This window comes from Electrophorus electricus, chromosome 19 (assembly GCF_013358815.1).
Source record: "Electrophorus electricus isolate fEleEle1 chromosome 19, fEleEle1.pri, whole genome shotgun sequence".
Classification (NCBI taxonomy): domain Eukaryota; kingdom Metazoa; phylum Chordata; class Actinopteri; order Gymnotiformes; family Gymnotidae; genus Electrophorus; species Electrophorus electricus.
This window is the reverse complement of record NC_049553.1, coordinates 3251670-3277046: the sequence shown is the minus strand read 5'-3', so window position 1 is coordinate 3277046 and position 25377 is coordinate 3251670. Positions and strand designations below refer to the sequence as shown.

Sequence of the window (25377 nt, the reverse complement as noted above, 5' to 3'; positions counted from 1 at the left end):
CTTCAGGAATGCTTTTTTTGTGCTACCCATTCAGTTTTCATGGCTGGTTGAAGTGATCCATCCACCCACATTTGCTGAAACCCATCAAAATCATTTGATAACTTAATGACCCAAAGCAGAAGCAGGGGCTTCAGCTTCTGATCCAGGCTATTAATCATATCCCCTACCTTCAAATAAATGCATGGCTCTATCTGTCTATCTATCTATCTATCTATCTATCTATCTATCTATCTATCTATCTATCTATCTATCTATCTATCTATCTATCTATCTATCTATCTATCTATCTATCTATCTATCTATCTATCTATCTATCTATCTATCTATCTATCTATCTATATGCTGCACCTGTGCACTGTTACCTACTGATTCGCACAGTGCATTTTGAAGAGCTCAACATTTTTGGCAAACCATTGATGGAAAAGAAACATTATCAAATATTATGGTTTGGTAGATGGAAATTGGTAAATTTGTATTAGCAGATATGGAATATTTAGCATCTCAGTATGAGGTTATGATTCAGTCATAGCTGTCACAATGATTCCCTGTTGAGCAGAATGCCATTATTCCAAAATCATTGTCCCTTCATGTCAATGCGCTATATAATATCACAGTCCTCAGACATCTTTCAGCTCCTAGCTTTTGTACATGCAAATTTTCAGTCACAGAGCAACCGTGTATGACACATCACCCCCTTTTCCCTGCCCTTGATTGCTTTAGTTTGCTTGTAATCTTTTGTTTTTGACATGTGAGGCCTCAAGAGTAAAAAGGCTTTGTTTTATCTAATTCATTTGAAGTTGGATCACAGCGCTTCATGGTAGCTTGATGTGAACACAAATCTGGGAGGTCTGAGAATCATAAGATATTGTCATCTATTCCCTGTGTCAGAACCTTGAACATGATTTAATACCACCTTGATACAGCCAAAACAACTTGCACTGCATGCCAGCTTTAGAAAATTTACTATGCAATAAGATACCCATCCAAAAGTTATTTTAAATCTTGCCAAAATTATTTAGACAGCATAAATCAGATAGAAAAAATGTTTTGGTGCTCGCAGTGCCTGGATCTCATGTGAGTCAAGCTCCTGTAAGATGATCTCCCTTGGGAAGATCTCCTGTGGGATGATCTCCTGTGGGATGATCTACCGTGGGATGATCTTCTGTGGGATAAACTCCTGTATCACTGCCTGGTTTGGGAATTACTGCTTCTCAGATGACAAGACCTTGCAGAGAGTAGTGAGGACAGCCGAATAGATCATTGGAGTCCCCCTCCTCTTCATCACAGACATTTACAACACATGTTCTCTCCACAAAGCTACCAGCACTGTGGATAATCCCACAAATGCCACACACAAACTTCTCTCTTCTGCCATCTGGGAAGAGGTACCGAAGCATTCAGGCCGTTACAGCCAATAGTTTCTTCCCCCATGAGACTCCTCAACTCCCAGTTACTGAAAAACAAATATTGAACAAATACTGTATTCTATTTAACAATACTGTGTTCTTAAATTAGTTTACTGGCTGCTAGCATATCTATTAAAATATCACAATATGGTTCATCCTTTGCACAGCCTCTCGGTGATGGGTACTGGTCAGTTATCTGTATATGTTATCTATCTATATGTTATCTGTATTAATACGTTACCTGTATTTTCATATTTATTTTCTACATTTATATTGTTCTATTGTATTACACCATGGAATGTTATTTTGTATCACTGTATACCTCTATACTGTATAGCTGAAATTACAATGAAAAGCCTCTAGACCCGCTTGACTTGACTCTTGGGATGAAGTCCCTGTGGGATGCTCTCCTTTTTGATAAACTCCTGTGGGATGATCTCGTGTGGGATGAACTTCTGGGGGATGAACTTCTGTGGGATGAGGCTGCTGTGGGATGAAGCTTCTGTGGAACTACAAAAGCACAATAAAGATTATAGCACATTTGACTTATTTTAAAACAACCAGTAGAAATTGTCATGTCTAAATATTCCATCAGATCCGGTGGTACAAGGGTTTTCCTATTTTGTCTCAGTCAGGGAAGTGCCAAAGGAAGCATTTATTTATATACACTAATTTAAGTGGTACACTTTGGCATTTACCTACTAAAGGCCATCTCAGAGGAGGGATACCTATAGCAACTTTAGAGTGGTTAAGTGGTTTAATTAAATATCACTGTTTTAGTAGATGTGTGTAGGATTACAGACAAGTGAGTGAGGAATTTAGACCAAATCCAAGTTTCTTGGCTCATAATAGCCCTCGATAAAGAATGTTTCATTAATTTAGGAATTATGTTTTGTATTTGTGACCAGTGAAAGCTACGTATTACGCGTGGATATTTTGTGTGATGGCAATGTGTAAATTAAATAGCCATTCTCATTTCTGAAATTAATACTGAGATTGCTTATAATGTGTCATAAATATTACAAATGTTTTTGTGGTAAAATTACTTTATAGATATATGTATATGTCTTTATAGACAGAAACTTAATCCTTTCTCACTAGTACTTAAGTGAGAAAAACACATCCCACCAGTCAGCAATGAACTTTTCAAGTCTTGACATTCCATAGCAGCACATGCAAACTTCATGATTTAGGCCATAAGATTAATTGAATATTTCATGTTGTTGTTAAATATCTCCTGCTTCCAAATGTTTGTCCTGTAGTGATCTCCTGTGGAATCAATTGTGGATAAAGACATAGAACAGAGGAGATCCATCTAAAACTGGAAAGAGTAATATGGTCTCACAATTTATGCACATTTGCACTAACTTTGAAAAAAATGTTAGGGCTGGCAGTATACTATGCGGTCGTATATTTTCCAATAATTTCAGTCATGAACTCAACTACATTCATCAAGGAAAGAAATCATTTTTCTCTAAATTTTGACCTTGAGAAGCAAGCTACTTAAAACCAGGGTCATGTCTAAGACCATCACATTTAGGCCATAAATCTAACTAAGAAATCTTACTATTAAATTGTTACCTCCTTTCTAGACTCAGTATGTGGAGATTACATACTGTAGTGGTAGAAAACTGTACTACTTGCAAAAAGTTTTAGTTCATATTTAAAGTTCAAACTGCACAGTATCTTCTCTGAGCCTCTGGGATTTCAATCCAGTTTAGCCACTTTTGGCACTTCTTATACCCCCAACCTGCTTGGCAGTAGGTCAAGAAGACAGCAACAAACTTACATACATAGCTGTTTTGGATATGAAATGTCATATGGGATAGCACTAACACATGTCCATGGCTGTATTTAAGTGTTTAATAAATTACTTCATTATTTGAATATTTTTTTCTTGGCCACTTGGCACGTGCCCTGGGGTCTGGTGTTAATCCAGACCAGATGCTAACACTAATATTGCTTAATGAGTGTTACAAATATATTTCTAATGTAAATGTACATTCCTGCTTACATTAGCCTACAGCTCGTTTCAAATTCCAACCATCTAGAATAATACAGGAACCTGACGCATTTTCACTCAACAGAGTAAATTTACTGAATTTGGCAGATGTGTGCAGAAATGTGTAAAATTAGCAGAAATGTGTAAAATTGTGGTGTGACATGGTTCCAATAACCATTTATGATTCAAAATTCTATAATATCATTCAAAATTAAACAGTTATGCTATACTGGATAATTATTCTAGTAATTATTCACAGACAGGGCACTGGAGATTCTATATTGTTGTTCATGGTTTTTTAATCTTTCAAATATGAAAAACATTTAATAATCTATAGGCTGGCACCCACATACTCAAATAAATAAGTAAACTACATGAATTGTGTCTTACTTTCTATTCAAGAGTATTGTTTAAGCCTTTGTCAATACTAAATGCATTAGCTAAATGTTTTGAATTTTACAACTGAAGATTGTTCAGAGAGTCAAACAAAGACACAACAGAGTCCTATATTTCCTGTCACATTGGCATGTTGATTTGTTTAACAAGGATTTTGGGTCATGGAGGAGAAAAGTCAGAGTTGTCAGCAAGGATTCTAACTTGCTGAAAATTCCTGGCAATTTTACAAACAGTGAAGTACAACAGGGAACATATTTATGTTAGAGCTTAGAGGAAAATGAAGGATTTTTGGAACACATCCTCTAATGGAATTATATTTCCCTACAGCACTGGTTTAAGGGAAGCAGTACCAGAAATGCCTTGTTGAGAAAGAGACTGAGAATGAAAGAAGAGAAAAAAGGTAAAAGAAAAGTTTGGAAGATTGTCTTGAATTTCAAGCTGAAACAATAGCACCGTTTACTTGCAATGGAACCGCTCTCTTCATCTGCACTCACAGTGTGATACTCCAACCTGTGACCCACAGACACATGGCAGCTGCTCAGCAGAACATCACCACTGTGATGAGTTCACATTTCTTGTCTCCGTAACTCTTTGTAAGAAAAGCTGTAAGATGTTTCTGTTCTGTAGAGAAAGAGTCTAGGGAGGAGCTCGCTGACAAGATTTACACTAAACCCTGGTCTCAGAACATGGATCATTCCTAAAAAACCACAGAACCTTGAACCCACAATTCAGAAGGAATATCAGGCACATTTCAGCCTAGGCCTGCAGGGGATTCTAATAAGATTTACACATTCTTTACCCCAGATTTTTGCCCCAGATTTTTTTTAGGCTTTCTTTGGCTTGTTTGAGTACATGGTAAATGCCACATGGTTCTCTAATGTCGAGGACTTGACGGTCTTGTTTAACGCAAGAACTTTGTTGAAGTTCACGCCCATTTAGGACTCCATGGCTCATACATCTATATCATAAAAAACATTAAATTCTATCCTGTATACTGTTATGTATGTTCTTTGTGTTTGTATTTTGTTTAAAGATATCAGATGTCTCTTATTTCTAATTAGAGCTTGCAGTCTTGAGATACACAACCTCACATGAAAAGTTTAGAGCTCATGGAATTAGTAAAACTTCCAATTTTCTAGGTGAATGACATGAGAAGTTTTATTTCATTTATTTTGAATGGCTAAAACACTAAACCCCATTCTCTGAACAAAATTTGAAACTTCCAATTCTTATTTCTTGAATTAATAACTCTTTTTAAAAACCTTAAATAATATGTACCTAGTTATGCACAGCTTTCAGATCTGATTCAGCTTTTTTTTTGCAAAACTCTAAACACATTCTTACTGACAAAAACACATTCTCTATGGCGATGCACTTTGATGCAAACACAGGCCACAAAGGTCAAACATACTGTTAACACACTACAGGTAAAAACTCTGTACACATGTGTCCAATCAGTGTAAAATGTAAATAGGATAAAAGCAATCTCAAATCCAAGTGGCATGTATGAGCTGTATTGTGACTTTAGCAATGGAGGTTTACAACAGAAGAGGCATGCTTGTCATAGGTGCTGGATTAGGAGTAAGATTAGGAGGACAAGGAAGAACAAGAGCAGTCAAATCAAACGAGGAATTAGAGCAACAATCACAGATCTTGTTTTGGTCCAGGGATTCAGGACAACGTGTGCAACCCGATATAAGCAGTTTTTCAATAGCCTCCATAGCCAGGACATTCAGAAAACAGTTACAGTAATATGTGTTTGTTACTTGAAATCAAAGTACAGTAAACATATACTGTAGGATGGCTCAGTGCATTGCTCCATCAACACTCTAGAAAGGGGGCAGGATAAAAAGTATTAGAAACTTACTAATGCAGTATAACAATATGTATGCCTCTAATACTGTAATATGACCTCTATTTGTAGAACTGAAAAACAGCCACATGAGGGTGGATGGACACGCGTGTTCTCACAAGAACAGGTGACCCTCATTGTTGATGTGGCCTGTCAGAATAATGCAGTTCGACTGTGTGAAATACAGCAGCGCATTATTGAATAATATACATTTTAAAGGGCTCATTAGTGTGACTTTTGGCATAATTGACATTGTCCTGCAATGTAAGCAGACGCAGATGAAACAAGCTTACCATTTGAGCGTAACACGGAAAAAGTGAAAGAGCAATATGTGCAAGTGTAGATTTACAGTACACTATATACTAGCATATATAATGTATTGTATGTAGAGCATGTATACAGAGACATGAGGTCAGTCATGCTCTGTCACAAAACACCCTGGTCCATATTCACACTGGGTAAAGAGAAAGTTTGAATTAGAATCCATGGAGAGGCCCATGAATGTATCTATTTGAAAGAAGCTGGGTTCAATCTCCCAAAGAGGAGAAGGAGAGGTCACGGCATAATATAATGTGCCATTATAGAAGTACCTGTCCAGCATGGAGGCAATATCACCCTGTGTGTGGTCGTCAACAGCTATGGGGTTCTACATTACCACATTACATACAACATGGAACATCTAACATTCATGGATGGTCTCCGGGATGTGCTTGGACCTTAGCAGGGAGATCCTGAGCAGGTAGAGCAACCTATGCATGTTGTAATATGGGAGAGTGTGAGCTTTCACTCTGGTCCAAGAGTATGTGAGTGGTTTATCAATAACCACTGTTTTGTCAATGTTTGCCTTCCACCGAACTCTCCCTTCCTAAACACGTTTGAGAAGTTTTTCTCAGCATGGCGAAGGAAGGCTTATGATCGAAGCCTCTATAATCTGGGAAAACCTACTGCAGTCAATCGCATGCAGCATGTGATGATGTAAGAGTGGATTCTTTTCAGGACTGGATTCAATACATCAAAGGATTCTTTCCCTGTTGCCTAGTGAGGGAGAACATGGCCTGTGATGAAGATGATGACCTTTGACCTGTGACCCAGCTCAGAGGAATGATGCTGAGGCAGAAGGAACAACTGACATTGTGTTTTGTAAATACAAATAAATATAACTCTGTTCATATATCTTTATTTTTTGCTGTTTTTTGTAATATACATATAGATACATAAACATAGGTATTCATAAATACAAAAATATGTAAAATTCATGAAATAAGATTTTTGTTCTTAGGTCAAGAGTGTAGTGCAATTTTTTATGTAGTGTGTAATGACTACCGTGTAGTGTTTATGCATTGGCTGGCTTTGGCTTCTCACCGGTGTGTTGAGTGGATGTAAATGTCTCTCACCGGTGTGTTGAGTGGATGTAAAATCTGTGTTGATTGTAAAGCATCCTTGGGTTCTGATGGAGGTGCTATATAAGTATAACTTCATTCATTCTTAATAAGTGGTTGTATCAGGCATGATTGATAAGGCTACTAAGTGCTCACTAGTTCTCACCCAGTTTGATTAGTGATTACTTCCTCCTTCAGTGGGGCCTTCAATGGTAGTACTTTAAATGCATCTGGCCTATAGCACTTATGTTTATACTAGCATTTTTAAATTATGTGCTTTATGAAATTTGCAAGTATTCACCCATCAAAATGTCCCCTGATAGGAAGGTGAATGATCCTAATACTACTTTTTATGAGTCAGAAATCTTGCCTGCATCAGTGCTTTGTGTGTGGCTATATGATGCCCAACATTGACTTTTCTAACCTTGCTCATGGTATCATTTCTTGTCTACTTGTTATCTGAAAATGTCTCTCACAGTAAACAAAAAGTCTTGATTTTTGTGTAGCATTGGATATCCATCAGGTGCAATGAGCTTTCAGCTTTAGATATGCTGGCGCTAACTTTATTATCCCAGTGTTTCATTTTCAAATGCCTTATTTGATGCTTTTACTCACAACAAAGCCCTAAATCAAACTGAACATCCAGCATTAAAAAGGAGCAAATGTTTATGCAGGCACACAGCTATATTGGTAGTGTTTAGGCTGACATAATCTTGTAACATAAAGTAGTTGATAATGATAACACGTAAAACTAAGGATAAGGTTTTCTGGAGGATCAACGTTTATTCCAAATAAGAATCATAGACTAACAACAGAATAATAGTTGACAGCTGCATGGTTGGACCTACAGCTGGATGAATGAATGGAGACTCTGGAATTTGTCATGGGTTGGGCAGTCATCACAAATACCAGGAGGCAAAGGTTCCTGACATGTGACACTGCCTCACTGTGAGGTCATTTGTCTGGATCCCATACAATGCCTTGTGAACTGGTTAGTGTCATCAGCATCTTAATAACAGTGTAATTCTCGTTCACTGGCCTGTGAAGATGAATGCAACAAAATTACATTTGTACCTGTTTTTTGCCCTTTGCATGTTTCGTAATAGACTGACTGCTATGTGTGGTCTGATGAACTTTTTGTCAAATTTTTTATGCATGTTTTGGTGAAAATGTGCTAAAGGGCAGAGGTTACTGTTGTAGAATGCAAACAGTCATTGCTGATGGAGACATGAACTGTGGGAAACACAGGAGTCACGGGAGTTGTGGTTTTAGCTTGTCTCAGTTTCATTGGTATAATGGGCCTGATCAGAGCTTGGTTTTATCTTGTAACTTAAAGCCAAACTCATTACTCATTGCTCTTTGCTCTCTAAATTAAGCACAATTACACAACATAATATATGCCTAATAGGCCAAAAAGCTGCTTCAGCAAAGCTAAGAGTTGAAGACATTCATGTACTTTTCCAGTAATTGTAAAAGAATTTACAGCTATGGAAATGTTTTGCAAATGTTTTTTTTTCTTTTTTCAAGAGAAAGCATATCAGAAAGCATGAAGTATAGCCTGGATAATAGTTAGCAAGATAGGCAGTTATATATACATATACACACTAACCTTAAGTCATTATACTATGGAAGATCTACATTCCTGCTTGCATGAATCTTTCCAATATGTACAGTCCAAGGCTAAATCAAGCACTTGTGCTTGAGATATAATTATTACCATAGCTTGCAGGAAGTGCTGGTTCAGTGAGATGAATATACTGCGTAAGCTGTTGAGCAGTAGATGAAGAGTGTGTAATAACAGAATAAAAACACTCTTATCATGCCCATAACATAAGTGAAAAAAATCATCTGAGAGCATATTTGAATCTCCACCTTCCCTCTCCAGACAGTATGATATAATGTTACAGAATGAGTAACCTAAAATAAATCTGCTTGCACTTGACAGGCGATAGCAGGGGTATGCATGGCCTGAACTGGATATGGGAGCAGGGCGATTGTCTTGCTGTGTGGAGAACTCATTTTGTGCTGTGAGACCAATGTCTTTAGAAGGCCATCAGAAACACGCATGTACACACACACACACACATTAAAACCATTATTGGTGAGGGAGGGTGGATGGAGCGAGAGCCAGATGGATCACACGCCATGTTCTCCTGGAGTGCTTCTCCAGGCGGAAGATAAGCAGGGGTTAACCTCTGCAGGCACGCAGAGTGTGCTGATCTGAAAGCCAGACGCAGAAGGAGATCGTAAGGAAAGCAGAAGTAAAGTAAACACTTGACCAAGACTGTTCTGCTCACTGTGTTTTTATAACGATGCTTAGAGGGGATTGTGTTTATTTTTTTGTTTTTTTTTGGTGTGTGTATTTATCTGTATGTGTGGGATATGCTTTTCTTATCTGAAAACTAGTGTCCCTTAAATGTACTTTTGTGCTCATTGTTAAACATTGGCACTGTGATATGAAACGTGACAGATGCTTATAATTTTCCAGCAATGACAACTAGGATCTCAAGATAGCAAAATTTTAGAAAAATCTTATGTGACTAGATATATGTTTCATTTGCTATGTACTGGTAAAGATTTTGTTAATTTGGGATATGCGACTTACATATGACTTTCACATTTTCAGTTCTACAGTTTCACCAAATTTTGCTGCACCTGTAGTGGGATACTTCTGTGTTAAAAAATGACATTTTTACATCAAAGGTGTAATGACATGAAGTAAAAAATCTATTTGTAGTTTCACCTTTCTGCTGGTATTTCTTGAATTGCACTGTACTTTAGTCTGGAATAAGCAAGACAACACAGTTCAAATAAAAAACATAGGATAGCTGAGAAGTAGAAGATATCTGATATTGCCTTAAGGGCAGGCAGGTGTTGTTGTAACCTCCAACTGATTTGAGGAAAATCTGAAAATCATTCTGATTGTGCATGAATGGCTTCAGACTAACCCTAATGGAATAGCCATGCCTAAAGTTCAAATGTGAAGTCTACTGCTACAGCCTATGTGAACAGCTTTGTCTCTCCGAATGGAGTGATTAAAACGGGTGTGTTCAAAAATGTCTACTTCCTGGAGAATATTTTTGCCTTTAGCTGTGCTTGCCCAAAAGCGTGACTGAGACTCAGAACAAACACTTAAATCATATTTTGTCCTGATTTACCTCAGTTAATTTATAGTTGTGTTTTCTCTGCTTCCCCTTTTCTCAGCTTCCCATTTTCTGCCCTTTGTTGTATGGGTTAAGGTGCTTTTTCCTAATTTCCTCACAATGTCAAACTGATAAGAGATCCTGACCTCACAAATGCAATTTTACAGATGATTTTCCTCCTTGTTAAGCATCAGTAAAATAGCTGCAGATATGATCTGGCACAAGTACACTGCAGTATTTCACCCATTTCTGGGGTGTCTTAGGGGACTGGAAAGGCATGAATGCACACGCATGTGTGTACTTATGAGTGCCTTTAGGTGACACAAAGAGCAGAAGCAACATTCAAGCTTCCTTTTATTGCAGGACACCTAGGGACCTTTTGAGTGTTTTTGGATTACCTCAGTTGGTCGTGCATGTGCCTGTGGTTTGCTGGGCAAGTGCATATACACAGTAGAGTTACATATTTCCCTTATAGGACATAAAATTCAGAAGTGGATTTGTCCTGTTGAAAGAGAAAGGGTGGAGTTTTAAGAGAATGTATTTTTCCCCCATAAGTAATTACTGGAGCCCCTCCTCTCTAAAGTATGTGGATGAAGTACTGACTTAGGTCAGTGCAGTGTTGGGAACCAACATGGGTCCAGTCAAGATAAGCCTGTCTACTATCAAAACATGAGACCAATTATCATGAGAGAGGGTTAATCATCGTTAATTTCACTGACTTAATGATGCATACTAATGATAACACAGAAGACTTGTGGGAAATTTGTATTATACTCTTTATTATTCTTTAATCGTGGAGTACCAGCCCCAGTTATGTTGAACTGTAATCATGAACTAGAAAAAGTAATTGGTTTATCCCTGGGAAAGGCATACTATTCCAAAATGCTTGACTGAGATAGCAGTGAAAAATGACTTACTTTTTAATCCAACGTTTATTTTAATGGCTGCGTGGAATGAAGTAATGAGCCTCATCGTTTTGTCTTTTTCTTGTTTTTTTTGTATTGGGGTCTTTTTCTGCAGATTTCTTTTTAGATTTTGGTCTTCTTATTTCTCTTCATGATCATGGAATGATCACATATCTCAAAGTGTTTGTAGATTAATTTTAATTCATGTGAACATAAGTGTTTACAAAATAACATCCATATAATCTCTGCATAAAACTTTGATTATCTGATAAACAATCATTTTGAAAGCAGTGTGAATGAGGAACATTGAGCTGAGCTAGATACAGGTAGTTGTTTTCTACAATTGGAAAAATCACAATGGAGCAATTAATTAAAATGTTCATGGATTTTCAGTGGAAAATTCATTAAGATTCATTAATCTTAGTCTACATCAAGAAACTTTCTTAGTATTCATACATTTAAAATCCTGATACTTTCCAAGTATGAAATATACAGCAGCTCCTCAGAATAAAGTTCACTGTTTGACATGACTGGACTTCAGGTACAAAGTCTATGTGTGTGTGTGTGTGTGTGTGTGTGTGCACACACGTGTACGTGTGAGTGTGTGTCTCTGCATGTGTATGTGTGTGCGCGTGAGTGTGTGTGTGTGTGTGTGGGTGTGCATATGTTTGTGTATGTGTGTGTGCGTGTGTGTGTATGTATGTGTATGTGTGTGTGTTTTGGCTGCTGCTCATATGTTTTCCTGTCTTGGCCACTGTGTAAAGTGAGGGACACCCCTTCTCCACTCTAGTGAAAGTTATGAAACGTTGTGAATTTAATGGGACATTTTAGGTGACCAAGAGTACCCCGAACTTTTTCTTCCCCTTGTGAGGGATTCCCCATGACTGGGAGTCTTTTAGGTTCATTTTAGGTTTACATTCCTTTCTGTGGTAAAACATCACAATTGTACAACAGTCAGTCAACTAACATCTGAATTGAGTTAAATGTAGAATCAGTGTATTATAACTCAAAGATAGTTGTATGTGGTGTGGGGTTTCTATTAGATATCTCCATAATGTAGTTGTCCCTAATGTGTATGTTTTTTAGGTTGTGGATTATATTAATTCCTTTTGTGTGCTTATGTTCTCTGAACATAGCATCCAAGAGTCATCCAACAGCTAGATTATATCAAATCAATTTAAAATGGTCGTTGAAAGTCTGCTTTATTGTTTTTCAGGTCGTTTACCTGGCAGTGAAACACACATTCCTTCAACATACCATTCCCCACAGTATAATCAGCTTCACTCTAAAATGATTATGGCTTCAATGGGACTTTGTGATAACGGCAGCCATGGCTGGCTCAGTGTTATGACACTTTAGGAGGTGACGGAGAGCTGCTATGCTTATGACAGTGTCCTCTAAGTAGTTACAACCACTAGATAAGAGGGGAAAGAGAGAAGAGAGTATGTAATGTGATGTGAATTATAAGAAATCCATCCTGTTAGTTTAATTATGGGAGTCTTTTTGCTTGGATCAAAAGCCTTGAAGATGTCATATTTCACTGAGGAGGTCGATGTTATATACTTTATATACAGATATACCTGAACTGTGTGTGTGTGTGTGTGTGTGTGTGTGTGTGTGTGTGTGTGTATATATACATGAAGCATGCTTTTGACCCAACAATGAACCCTGCAGCTTACTTGTGTACCCAATGAGATGTTAAATGTAAGAAGCACTATTCTCAAACTCCAAGTCACTTAATTAGATTTGAGGCCAATTTGTTTTAGGGAAAAGATTTAAACACCTAATTTGTAGTCCTCATGAAAATAATTATGACAACAAAAAGTATTTAAAAAGCGCTAATTGTTTGAAAAAGAGTATTGACTGATGAAGGCCAAATAGTTGTCATTTTACTGAAGAATACATTGCTGACTGCCGCTTTTGAAATCTTAATAAAATCCGTTTATTAGCTGATGAAGGAGAGTTCTATGGCTAAGTTATTCACTCTTTGAAATTGTGCTGCATTTCAGTGCAGTAAGGTATGAAGTACATTGTGAAGAAAAACACTTTTCATGGTTCTGTGATTTTCTTTGTTCATTATGTTCTACATTCTTCTGGAAGGTGGCAGAAATATTGTTATTTTGTTTCACTAAATGCTGAGCTGCATGGAACAGTTTGGTGAAGTTGGTGTGTGGTAAATGTACTAAATTATGTCATATAACCAAATACCTTTAATAGATTGTATTTGAACTAAAGGTATGTGTTACCCCTGGCCCTGCTCGCTGGTGTTTATACTGGTACATAATTATTTATGTTACATTGAGAATGTAATAAATATCCACATAATCCTGTTTTTATGCATTAGGCAAGTTTAAAACCTAGTGGAATAGGTTAGCAGACTGCTCTGTTAATTTTTGCTGGTGAGATGTCTCTCTAAAAGAAGACCTAATTGTCAGGTTAAAAGATTAGGTCCATTGAGAAATGCCCTCTTAAAGAGGCATAACCAAGTAATGGAGTTGTTCCTTTAGTGCCTGCCCTGCTGTTATCTTTAATACAGGCTAAATACTTCAGTCTGTATTATCCTTTCCTGATTTGGTCTGTGCTCTCAGGGGTATGAAAAAATATTGCCATATTGGTCAAAGTTTCTTTCTATCTGTTTTCTTTCTATCTGTCTGAGGGATGGGGACACTGGGTGAAGGCTATTTTGAAACAACCAGATGACTTTTGTGCTTCACTGCGAGGCAGTTAGTCTGAATGAAGTGCACAAGTGCTGTCTATAAAATGATTGAATCTAAAGCAACTAAAAGCCCATGCAGATCTAACGCCATGACTACAGACAAAGCTGTATATGTGGCTTATGATCAATATGAGAAAAGCAACAACATCGTAACTGCTGTGTGAACCCTTTAAAAATGACATTCATGTCCAGGCGAGCTTCAGTTCTAACAACGTCTTGTTCAGATCTCAACGAGGCCTCTTTGATCTGGCATCTTAATACATTTGATTACCCTTGTGCCCGACAAAGCCATTAGATGTCCTTCAGCATGTCAGCACAGAAAGAGAGAGAGTTCAGAAAATGAGGTGAACGTGTTCAGTCCCAACAGAAATGAAGGGATGACAAAGAGCAGCTCGATACCCCAGAGAGATTTGAATGAGGGATCACGGAGAAGGAGAGAGAGAGAGAATGTGATTAACAGGTCACAGGTGGAAAGCTCCAGGAAAAATAAATGCACACTGGTAAAAGATTACCTTACAGACTCTCCATGCTAGCTGCAGTCCTATACATTTGAAATGACTGCAGTCCTATAGATCTGTTGTACACAATAGAACGGCAAAGGCACAATACTGTCAAGAAAAGCCAAGCAACATACTACATACAGAAAAGCATTAATGCTTGTGGTCAGTAGTGTCAGTATTATCCCAGAGATATTTCGTCTGAGGATTCTTTGAATTAAAAAAAAAAAAATCAGGCAAAGGAATTTCAGATACAGGATACGGTGCATTATAAGATACTTTTGGAAAAAATCACCTGGACAAATGATTATTTGCTGTTAATTCTTAATTACTTGCTGTTTAAAAATGGCAGTCACCATATTGAAGTCTAAATATGTCTTTCTGTGTGTCCCATTAAAAACTATACAACCCCATAACATTTATCTAAAAGTTTACAAGGTTTATTTTTGCATAACATGGAACCAGTTTTGGATCAGTACTGCTGTGCTGTCTCAGATTGTCTAAAATATCACACAGCTTCTCAATCATTTTGAGGACATTTGGTCCCTCATAAAGACAGAAATGCAAGAATAAAAACAGCCACATTCATTAAAAGTTACTTCATGAAATATATTTTTATACCTTCTAGACAGTTAATATTGATGACTGTTGGCATGTACAAACGATAAATATGAAAGGTATTTAAAAAAAACATAGCAAACCAAAGAATGTATACTAAGAAACATGCAAGAGACAGTTTAATGATGAAAGGTGGATTTTTGGCAAAGGCATTCTGCTTTGTCCTATTCATAAGTCTACCCTTGGCCTTTGTTATTAATGGGGGAAAAACTGTTTTGGGAGAAGTATACTAGAGCTACCCATTCCCTGTATGGGTGGAGGGAAGAGGGGGGCAATGAAAGGGTCCCAAACCACTTCCATACATGAACTTATGAGAACCATACGGCATACTCTGAGAAAAGGGAGACTGTTACACCTCCCCCGGTTTTCCAACACACACACACACACACACACACACACACACACACACACACACACAAAATCCCTCCCCCATCCCTGCCTCCTCTGAAAACATACAATTCCTCTTTTTTTTTTTTTGCAACTCTTCCTATTACTCATGCCCCCTCCCCCGAACTCTCCTCCTCCTCTCTGGAAAGTCAGGGGACAGACTGCAAGTACTCAAACCAGGTTCAAACGTCTGTCAGACAGGGGAGAGTCAGGAGAGTCGAGAGAGAAAGTATACACACAAAACTTGGACAAAGTAGGAGTCAGTAAATGTGGAATAGCTTTGGATTTTGTTAACCATTCAAAGAAAGCAACAGTAAAAACACTGGGTAAAAGAGACAGAGGGGGAGACAGGGAGAGATAGAGAGAGTTTTGAGAAGAATGGGCTCCCCTGTGCACTTTACAACTCTGTTGTCTGTAGTGCTGTATGTAACAAGTATACAGACTCAGGATTTGAAGGATCAGGATGTACTGTGCAATGAGAACAGCTGTTTAGTGCTCTACTCGCAGCGAAAACTCTTCCTGGATGCCTGGCGCAGCTGCAAAAGCCAGGGGGGCAATCTGGTCACCATCACGAGTCCACAGGAGGCTAGGATGGTAGAGACTCTCTTTTCTAAAATAGAACTGAGGGACAGCGACCGCATGCGGATATGGATTGGTTTGCAAAGGCTGCCCCGCAAGTGCTCAAAAGCCAGTCCGATGAGGGGCTTTACCTGGGTCACCGGAGAGCATGAAACCTCATACACCAACTGGCAGGATGAGGAGTCCCTGGCCATCTGCTCAACTCCACGCTGTGTGGCCGTGAGTTACAGTACTCATGCTCTGGAACTCCAGAACAACTTGAAATGGAAGGATGACCAATGCTCCATGCCTGTGGATGCCTACTTGTGCAGGTATGCTTTTCCTGGTATGTGCCAACCTATTATGAGTGAAGGAGCTGGGAATGCATTGTATAATACTCCGTTTCAACTTGTTACTGCCTTCTTGACCCAAATTCCTCCTGGATCATCGGCAACTGTGCCCTGTATTACTAAGGGTGACCAGACAGTGCAGTGTATGCAAATAAAGGCTGGGACTGTGAGTTGGAACAGAGAACCTCCTTACTGCTATGATGATCCCAAGACAAGCTGGTGTGATAAGGACAATGGTGGCTGCAACCATAACTGTATAGAGGATGGCGAGCATGCCTACTGTGAATGCAATGAAGGATTCCTCCTGGCTGAAGATCAGATAACCTGTTTTCCAATTGACCCATGCCAAGGAGCTCCCTGTGAATTTGAATGCCTGGCAGTGATGGAGAGTTACCGCTGTGCGTGCCCAGATAGCTACATGTTGGCACCAGATGAGCAGCACTGTGTGGATGTGGATGAGTGCCTGCAGAGCCCATGTGAATACATCTGCATAAACACTCCAGGCAGCTTCGAGTGTCACTGTCGGGATGGCTATCAGTCAGAGGAGGGCACTTGCGAGGACGTGGACGAGTGTGCGGAGTATCCATGTGAGCATGCTTGTGAGAACGTAATGGGTTCCTACATTTGCCATTGCCATCTTGGCTATGCTCCTCTGCCAGAGGACCCAAGTCAATGTCATGATATTGATGAATGTCAGATTGAAGGAACCTGTGAGCAGATGTGTCACAATTACATTGGGGGCTTTGAATGCTTTTGTGGACAGGGTTATGAGCTTCAACCTGACAATTCATGTAGACTCATTGATGAAGATGAACAACACTCTACAGTAACTGCTTCCTACCCATTGATCACACATCTTCCTCACCCTATTTGGGAACCTGATGGCACGGAGTACCCCTGGACTGAGGATTCTGACACTGACTGGAACAGCAAGTCTCCAGATGGGCTTTATAATCTGGATAGTGTTCCCACACACCTGCCATGGTTCACCACTGCTCACCAGAAAGAGGCTGAAAGCACCCATTCAATTGAAAGCTCTCCTGGGATCATTAGTGTGGAACGGGATGAGGTGGATCTGCCAGTGACTTCCATGGAAAACTTTTTACCTTCTACAGCAACTCCAGTGCCTGACTACTATGAGGATGAGAGTACCACAGAACCCACAGCACTGCCCACCACTACTGTGGGAGGTGGTGCTTGGAAATGGTCACGGACCAGTCCTACTTCAAAGGGGCTGAACAAAGTGCAAACCACTCAAAGCCCTCTCACAACTCTTGATGGAGTCTTCGACTATAAAATCAACAAATTGGGCCCAGAATCACAAACCCAGTTGATCTTGTTCACTGAGGGAAAAGAGGAACCCATTAAGGATAGTAGCAACTGGCTGCTGGTCGGGCTGCTGGTACCGCTCTGCATCTTCATTGTGGTGATGGCCGTGCTGGGTATTGTCTACTGCAGACGCTGTACTGCCAAGCCTCAGAACACGAAAGCCCCCGATTGCTATCACTGGATTGCTGGTGCCGGTGACAAAGCGGCAGCTGATATGGCAGGCGGTAGGGTGTAACCAATCTGAACAAAGGTAGGGAAACAAACCTGGACATAAAGCTTTCACAGCAAAAGGTGGGCCAAATGAACTAGCCGAAGAGCAATGCCGATCCAATCCTCACAGAAATGTATTATTTGTGGATATTTATATGGGATATGTAACATGGCAAGGGAGGTGACACTAAGAAACTGAAAAGCCTCTGCTGTTCCTTAATAGACAACCGAATCTGTTCTTCTTTTGCCAACCCTGATCACCCTGATCTCCTGAAATTGTTACTCATTCATTTCTTTCATAAATAGCTAATGGGAAAAGAGACTTTAAACCTTTTCACATATTTATTTTTGGTTTCAAAGAGCACTCCACCAGAATATTGTCATTTTAAAATACAGAAGAGATGCATCCTCAAGTCATTTGTTGTGAAAGAGTTTTTGCATTGGCCACAAAAATATTATTTGTTTCTACTCTCTGGGCCAGATGTGATGGATTACATTTATGCTGTAGATTAAGTGAGATGGGGACCTAGTGCAGTACTGTAAAGTTTCAGAGGCAATTTAATGCATATTTTCCATAGAAAGAACAAAGTTTATCATGACACAGAATTTTCCCATTGAGTTTTAATCAATAATCAAGTATTAGTGAGTGGTAACATTGTCTGTACTTTGGCTTCATTGGGTTTATTAAAAACAAACTATCACAGCATCTCCAGGGAATAAACTTATGTCAAGAATCTTATGGTAAATTGTAAATTTTGCTATACTTATTGTAAAATATATTTGCAAGAATGTAATTGTGGCAGAATCCTAATGAGCAATTCATTTTGAATCTCTTCTCTCTCTCAACTCAGTTGTGTTTTTAGACATGCAACTTATGCTACACAAACAAGCAAAAACTGTCTAAGCACACTGACTGTGACTCTTTTGTGGCCAGAATCACATGGCTCATACAATTCTGTGGCAAAGCCAAATATTACTGAAAGTTGTTGAAAAATCTGTAAATGTTGAAGATTTGCTTATGAACAGTCCTTGTTGAACCAAACTTTCCATTTTATTACCTTTTGCAGTTTCTGCCCATTAAAATGTGATTCCACTGTGATCAAGATCTCATGGTGACTTATCAACTACCCTTTCTTCAACTTTTATCATGTTTCATGAAATCTGAATAGGTCACTTTCATAGCAATATCTCTGTAGCTTGTCAGTACTTGAATGTTTCTAACATTATTATTACATCATATCACCCTCTCCAGGTAGCTCCAAATCAGATTTGGGGCTTTTCTAATATCTGCAGTACTGCTAATCAGGGGATAACCTTTTCCCCATAAACCTGAGAAATATAAACAATAGAGTTAGCTCATTATGACTGCTAAGCAAATTCAAGTAAGTAAAACACTGCTTAGTATGACTATTATTTGACAGGCTATATTATATTAATTTGTGAGGCAGGAGGCCTACGATGTAAACTGCACTCAGAATCAACATGAATGAGCCTCTGTCTGTTATACAGAGAGACTGAAGCTAAATGAAAACATTGTGGAAATATAATAGGATATACAATAGGTTCAGTTTTCAATGTTACTTTAAAAATATGCTTAGCTTAATTTTTTTCTGGATAAAAAAGTAATTATTTTCTCACTCTCTCTGTTATAAATGAGGATGTTCTGTTTTATAAACAACTAACTCTTCTATTCAGGTTATTTAAGATAATGGTTTATTCAGGGTGTTTTAAATCACCAATTATAAAATAATTTTAAAAATATGACACTGCATTTATATTTCTTTCTTTTTGATTTTCTAAAAGAAAATTTTGTGTTGGAAATAAAATATTGTTGATTTATTACATAAATAAGAGCTTACTTTATTTCGGTTTATTACTGAGTATACGTGCTAACTTCCAGAATTGATGGAATTAACCTAAGATTACTGGGAAGAGGCAATAGAAATAACAAGTAGGAAACAGCCTTTAGCTTGGAAGAATCTGTAGCCCTGTTATATACACTACCTGGCCAAAAAAAGGTCACCACCTGGAGTTAACTAAGCAAATAGGTAAGAGCCTCCCATTAGATAATTATTGCATGGGTGATTATGTTTCAGCTGGCAACAAGTTATTTAACCCTAACTGATGCAGTGAGTAGCTTCTCATTTGTTAAACAACCATGTCGAAAGACACATCCTGTGGTCATGGAAAAGATGTTAATCTATTTCAGAAGGGTCAAATTATTGGCATGCATCAAGCAAAGAAAACATCTAAGGAGATTGCTGAAACTACTAAAATCGGGTTAAGAACTGTCCAATGCATTATTAAAAAGTGGACATTATCTTCGAGGAAGGAATGTGATCGGAAAAAAATCTTGAATGATCGTTATCGGCGATCACTTAAATGTGTGGTGAAATCAGAAAACAACAGTAGAACTCAGGAATATGTTTAATTGTGAAAGTAAGAGCATTTCCACATGCACAATGTGAAGGGAACTCAAGGGATTGGGACTAAACAGCTGTGTAGCCTTTAGAAAACCACTTGTCAGTGAAGCTAACCAGCAAAAACGGCTTCAATTTGCTAGGGAGCATAAAGATTGGACTCTGGAGCAATGGAAGAAGGTCATGTGGTCTGATGAGTCCAGATTTACCCTGTTCCAGAGTGATGGGCGCATCAGGGTAAGAAGAGAGGCGGCTGAAGTGATGCACCCATCATGCCTAGTACCTAAAATACAAGCCTGTGGGGGCAGTGCTATGATCTGGGGTTGCTGCAGTTGGTAAGGCCTAGGTTCAGCAATGTTATGTGCCAAAGGAATGAGCTCAGCTGACTACCTGAATATACTGAACGACCGGGTTATTCCATCAACGGCTTTTTTTTCCCCTGATGGCACAGGCATATTCCAAGATGACAAGGCCAGGATTCATCAGGCCCGAATTGTGAAAGAGTGGTTCAAGGAGCATGAGACATCATTTTCACACATGGATTGGCCACCACAGAGTCCAGACCTGAACCCCACTGAGAATCTTTGGGATGTTCTGGAGAAGACTTTGCGCAGTTGTCCAAATCTCCCATCATCAATACAAGATCTTGGGGAAAAATTAATGCAACTCTGGACAGAAATAAGTGTTGTGACATTGCAGAAGCTTGTGGAAACGATGCTACAGCGAATGCGTGCTGTAATCAAGCTAAATGCGGTCCAACGAAAAATAAGAGTGTGTGACCTTTTTTTTTTTGGCCAGGCAGTGTATCACTTTAAAAATGAGGAATTCCCTACAGTAGGTAGCCTTGGTTGTGTGAGTGCTGGCTCATGCCTGGTATTTTACATTTTATGCAACTGGAGTGAACTGCAAAATCACAAATGTCACAGTTCCTTCATACAGCAGTCCACCTTAGTGTTTGCTGCCACTTATGACAACACTCTGAAACACTGCTGAAACAGGCCTACAATCCTCAGATGATTAAACAATATTTTAAGCACTTGAATTAAGATCAAATTGTAAAAAGAGTTCATTACAGTGCTGTTACTAGGTCTTAGTAAAACATCTTCGCATACAGTTGATAGGATTTCTGAAATGGTGAACTAAAACAAGAAGTTAATTTTCTGAAAATATATCTTCTCTGTTCAAGACAGAGATGGATCGAGAGAAAATATAGAGGTATTAGCTGAAACAAAGCCCCCATGTGGCACTCTTATTGTGTCAGAACACAGGTGGATAGGCCCTGGGCCTAGACCTTCACCTCCTTGCAGGATCATGGGTAATTCCTCAACCCTCTTCAGTCACATGGTCTAAAGCACTGCAGAGATATACCTAGCAACATAAAAGCTGCATGTATTTTCATTGTGATAGTAGCACTATGCAAAATATCTAAGGTCTAATTTTAGTAGGACAGAGCTTTGGTCTTTGGTACTTATTCATAGCAATGTCATATTTTGTGGCAGTGCATGCAGTGACTACATCTGTGATCAGAAAGATTTTAAATATTCAGGAACTAAACTGCATCAGACATAGATGTCCTGCTGTTATTTTGTACATAAATTTTAAGAATAAATCATAAAAGGAGTAATATTAATGGTATTATCACATGTTTCTGAAATTATGTGAAAATGGACCAAACCACCTGGCGGCATTGTAAAAAATGTTTTTAAATGATGTATTGTAATAGCAAAGGGCATGATTGGTCATGAGTGGACACATCCACTATTTCTCCGAGGCTTTTAAAAAACAAAGTAAATCGTTTTTTCACTCAGTGTCTGCTGGGCATCCTCTGCTAAGTGATGCATTGCCCTCAGGTGCCCAGCTGTTCAAAGCAAACTATAAGGCTATTAAATCTCTCTATTTTGAGTGTTTGAATTCTTGTGGACCATTTCATACAGAGGTTCCTTCAGTGTTAGCCATTTTTATCTTCATTTATTAAGTATAGGCTAGTTGATGTGCACTACTGTAGCTGAAATGTTCTGACAGGAAGGCATTTTATTAAGATTTCTCTTACAAATAATGGTAAGTAGATGTTTGTAACGTAATAATAAACCACAGCATAGCCACTTTTGTTTTAACTACCTCACTTGTGCAAAAGCTTTGGCTGCTGGGTTATTGCCTGTGACAATATTTGGAAAGTCTTGCTTCACTGCTTCCTGACACAGTTTTACTTTGCTGATTCAATGCGATTAGGATACAGAGATGACTGAATGAGTAAATGAGTGTGCAGCTTCAAGCACAGCCTGACTTTTGTATTTCAGAAGTCAATTTGGAAGATAATAAGGATGATATGATATATGCCATAATCCTCCATCATACTTGATATTCACTTGACATTAATATACAACATATGCTTAGACTAGAGGTAACATCCAGTAATTATTCAGCACCTCTCTTACTACCGTGCAGTCTGATAGGAGTCATTAAAACAAGCCCTTGACTTTAGTCGGCCTTTCCATTTCCTGTGAGTCTCAGGGGACTAAGGTTGGTGGGAATTTAACGTGCTTGAGTGGAGTGAAAAGGCATTCCCTTCTCTGTCTCTTTCCTACCCATCATTAAACCCCCATTGCACTTAAAGCATTTTGTCTGAATTGAACTTCAATGTTATTAAAAGCAGTGTGACACTGGTACAGATTACAATAGGCATAGTTTGGAGTATTGGAATTGGTACTGACCTAGTCCTGGGTAGCCTCTCATGTTTCAAGCCTTCAAACATCTGGGATTCTTCATCCCTGAGGCATGTGTATTGTACAGACCAACCACGTAGCTATAGGATTTGTATATTTGTTCATTCAAGGCTACCATTTCTGCTCTAAGCAAAGCAGTTTCTGTACTGGTATTACCATCTACATAACCTGTTAGTGAGAAAATCTTAACAAATACAGTGTGTTCTCATATTAATGCCATTTAAAGAGTTTGATGTCTTAATTTGGAAAACTTGCATCCTAATTTGGTTTTCTAATCTTCTCCTTAGTGATTGCCAAAACACTGCTTACACAGTTGTACATCATAATCCAGTTCTAAAGCAATGGATCATTCAGGTAATGTTATATATATTTTTTGTATATGTCTTACAGGCTATTATTGCCTGTAAATACTGTCATCAAGACTGAAAGTACTATTGGAGCAAATAATTACACAAGCCCTGCAGAAAAGATATCTTTCCAGGACAAGAAACCATCATGTAATTGCAAGAAAAAAGGAGGTGCGGTCTCAATTTTCAAACCTCCAAACATAAAACATTCAGTTGTCTGTAGCACAGTTGAACTGTAGAATATCCTTATAGATTTCCAGTAGAGCCTCCCCTCTACTGATGTTGGGCTAAGTCAAGGCATCTTGCCCTCTTTTCTCACTTTCTTTGATCCAGCATTAATCTCATCCCCCTCATTTCTGTGTAGGTCACTGTGTGGACCGTAGTGGATTTTCTACCTTTTATTTACTCTTCAGCTGCCGCTCACTGCCCACCTGTGAGCTAGCCTGTGCTTTGTTTTGCAGTGCAGTTAACTCAATAGTGCTGTGTTGGAACACAGAGGAACACAGAGAGGAATAACTCTCTAAGATTTCTTTCATACAGCAAACAGGGGTTGCATCATCTGTGATACTGACACTGACTTGTTTGCTTTTACAAGCTGCTCTGTGCAGATAGGCAGGTTAGGGTACAGTTATTTTCCAGAGCAGTCTCTTCAATCTCTCATTCACTGTTTTACCTCAGGACTGGCCTGCCCATCAGTCTCTTTCAATGAGACGATGCAAAAAGGGTAATTGAAGGAGAATTTCATTCTATTATCATTATTAGTTGTATTTATCTACCACCTTTCTCAAACTGAAGGACACTTTACAAATATCACTTTTTTTTTTTACACACACACACACACACCTGATGAGAAGTGGCAGCCAATTTTGCGCACAGCGTACTCTCGATCAGAAACCACAGCCCCCTGGGGGACTGCACTGGGTGCAGCGGAAGGGGAGGAGACCAGGACATAGCACCAACCATCACCATTCTAAGCCCACAAGTTAACACATTTCTTTAACAAACATACATACTGTGAATTAAAACTCAACCTCATTATGTGAAATAGATATAATCTCTAATGCCGGGATTAGACTGCATGAATTCAGCCTGATTTTGACATGAATTTGTCTTGGCAAACATATATCCAGCACCAGGCCATCATATGAATGAATCATAATGTTCATCATTCCTGTAGTGTGACATAGTGTGACGTAATCGAAGAACAACAATGTGGCATCTGGGATGCCCCACGACACCACAATGAAAAGTGTCATATTTTTTTGGTATTTTCCTGCCTAGTTTAAGAACTATGATGTGATCCTTGACATTGACCAATAGGTTGATAGAGTGCTCTCTTGCACATGTATGTAACCATAGCAAAGTGAAAGAATGATGCTGCTGTAGCAACTGTCATGTGTAACACAACAGAGGAAAGTTCACTGAGTTGTAGCAACAATCTCAGCCCATACCGTTATCTTCGTGACACCCAGGGATGGGTCCAAAATCAGTTTTCCTTTGTTTTATTTATCTTTTCAGAACACAAAACTGCCAGCATAACACACAGTGCTTCTGTAGCTATGACTGACAATTTCTTGACAATGCCTCCATGATGAAGGATGTAAACAATGACTGGATGGTGTGTAGTGCTGCCAGTCTCTTGACCAAGACATGGAAAGTATTTATGGCACTATGATTGTCTTATCATAGTGACCATCATGAAAGACAAAATTACTATGTAGTAATAAGTATAAAATCTCCTCTTACTTATAAGGATAAAAAAAAATTCCTCTTATCTCTTACTTCAGATTAAAGCAGTATGAATTCCAGTTTTTGGTTCACATGCCAATTAATTTAAGGCCTGATTCACTGATTATCATGGTTTCTCTACATGTTGTCTGACCTTGTCTGTTACCGTAGCCACATGCTTTTGCTTTAGTTTTAGTTTTCTGCTCCTCCTCATCTCCACCTCTTCACCTGTGACTTGTTCTTTTTCTCTCCCCAGTTTTATCTGGTTCAGCTATCCCTTCTTCCCTTGTGATTATATACTCCCCTCTTCCCCATTGTCTTGGCATCTGTAGTGCTACTTAGTGTCCTACTTTGTTCTGCTCTGCTTTTCAGTTCTATAGTTCTTTTCGATATTAGAGTTTAGTTCTTATT

At 38.7% G+C, this 25377-nt stretch overlaps 1 protein-coding gene across 1 annotated transcript; it reads left to right on the top strand.

Annotated features, from left to right (window-relative positions):
- The first annotated feature begins 15463 nt into the window (after positions 1-15463).
- cd248a (CD248 molecule, endosialin a) lies at positions 15464-18847 on the top strand. Its single transcript, XM_027017267.2, has one exon. It carries the CDS (start codon positions 15680-15682, stop codon positions 17771-17773), a length of 2094 nt encoding a protein of 697 aa, XP_026873068.2. The 5' UTR covers positions 15464-15679; the 3' UTR covers positions 17774-18847.
- The last annotated feature ends 6530 nt before the right edge of the window (positions 18848-25377 follow it).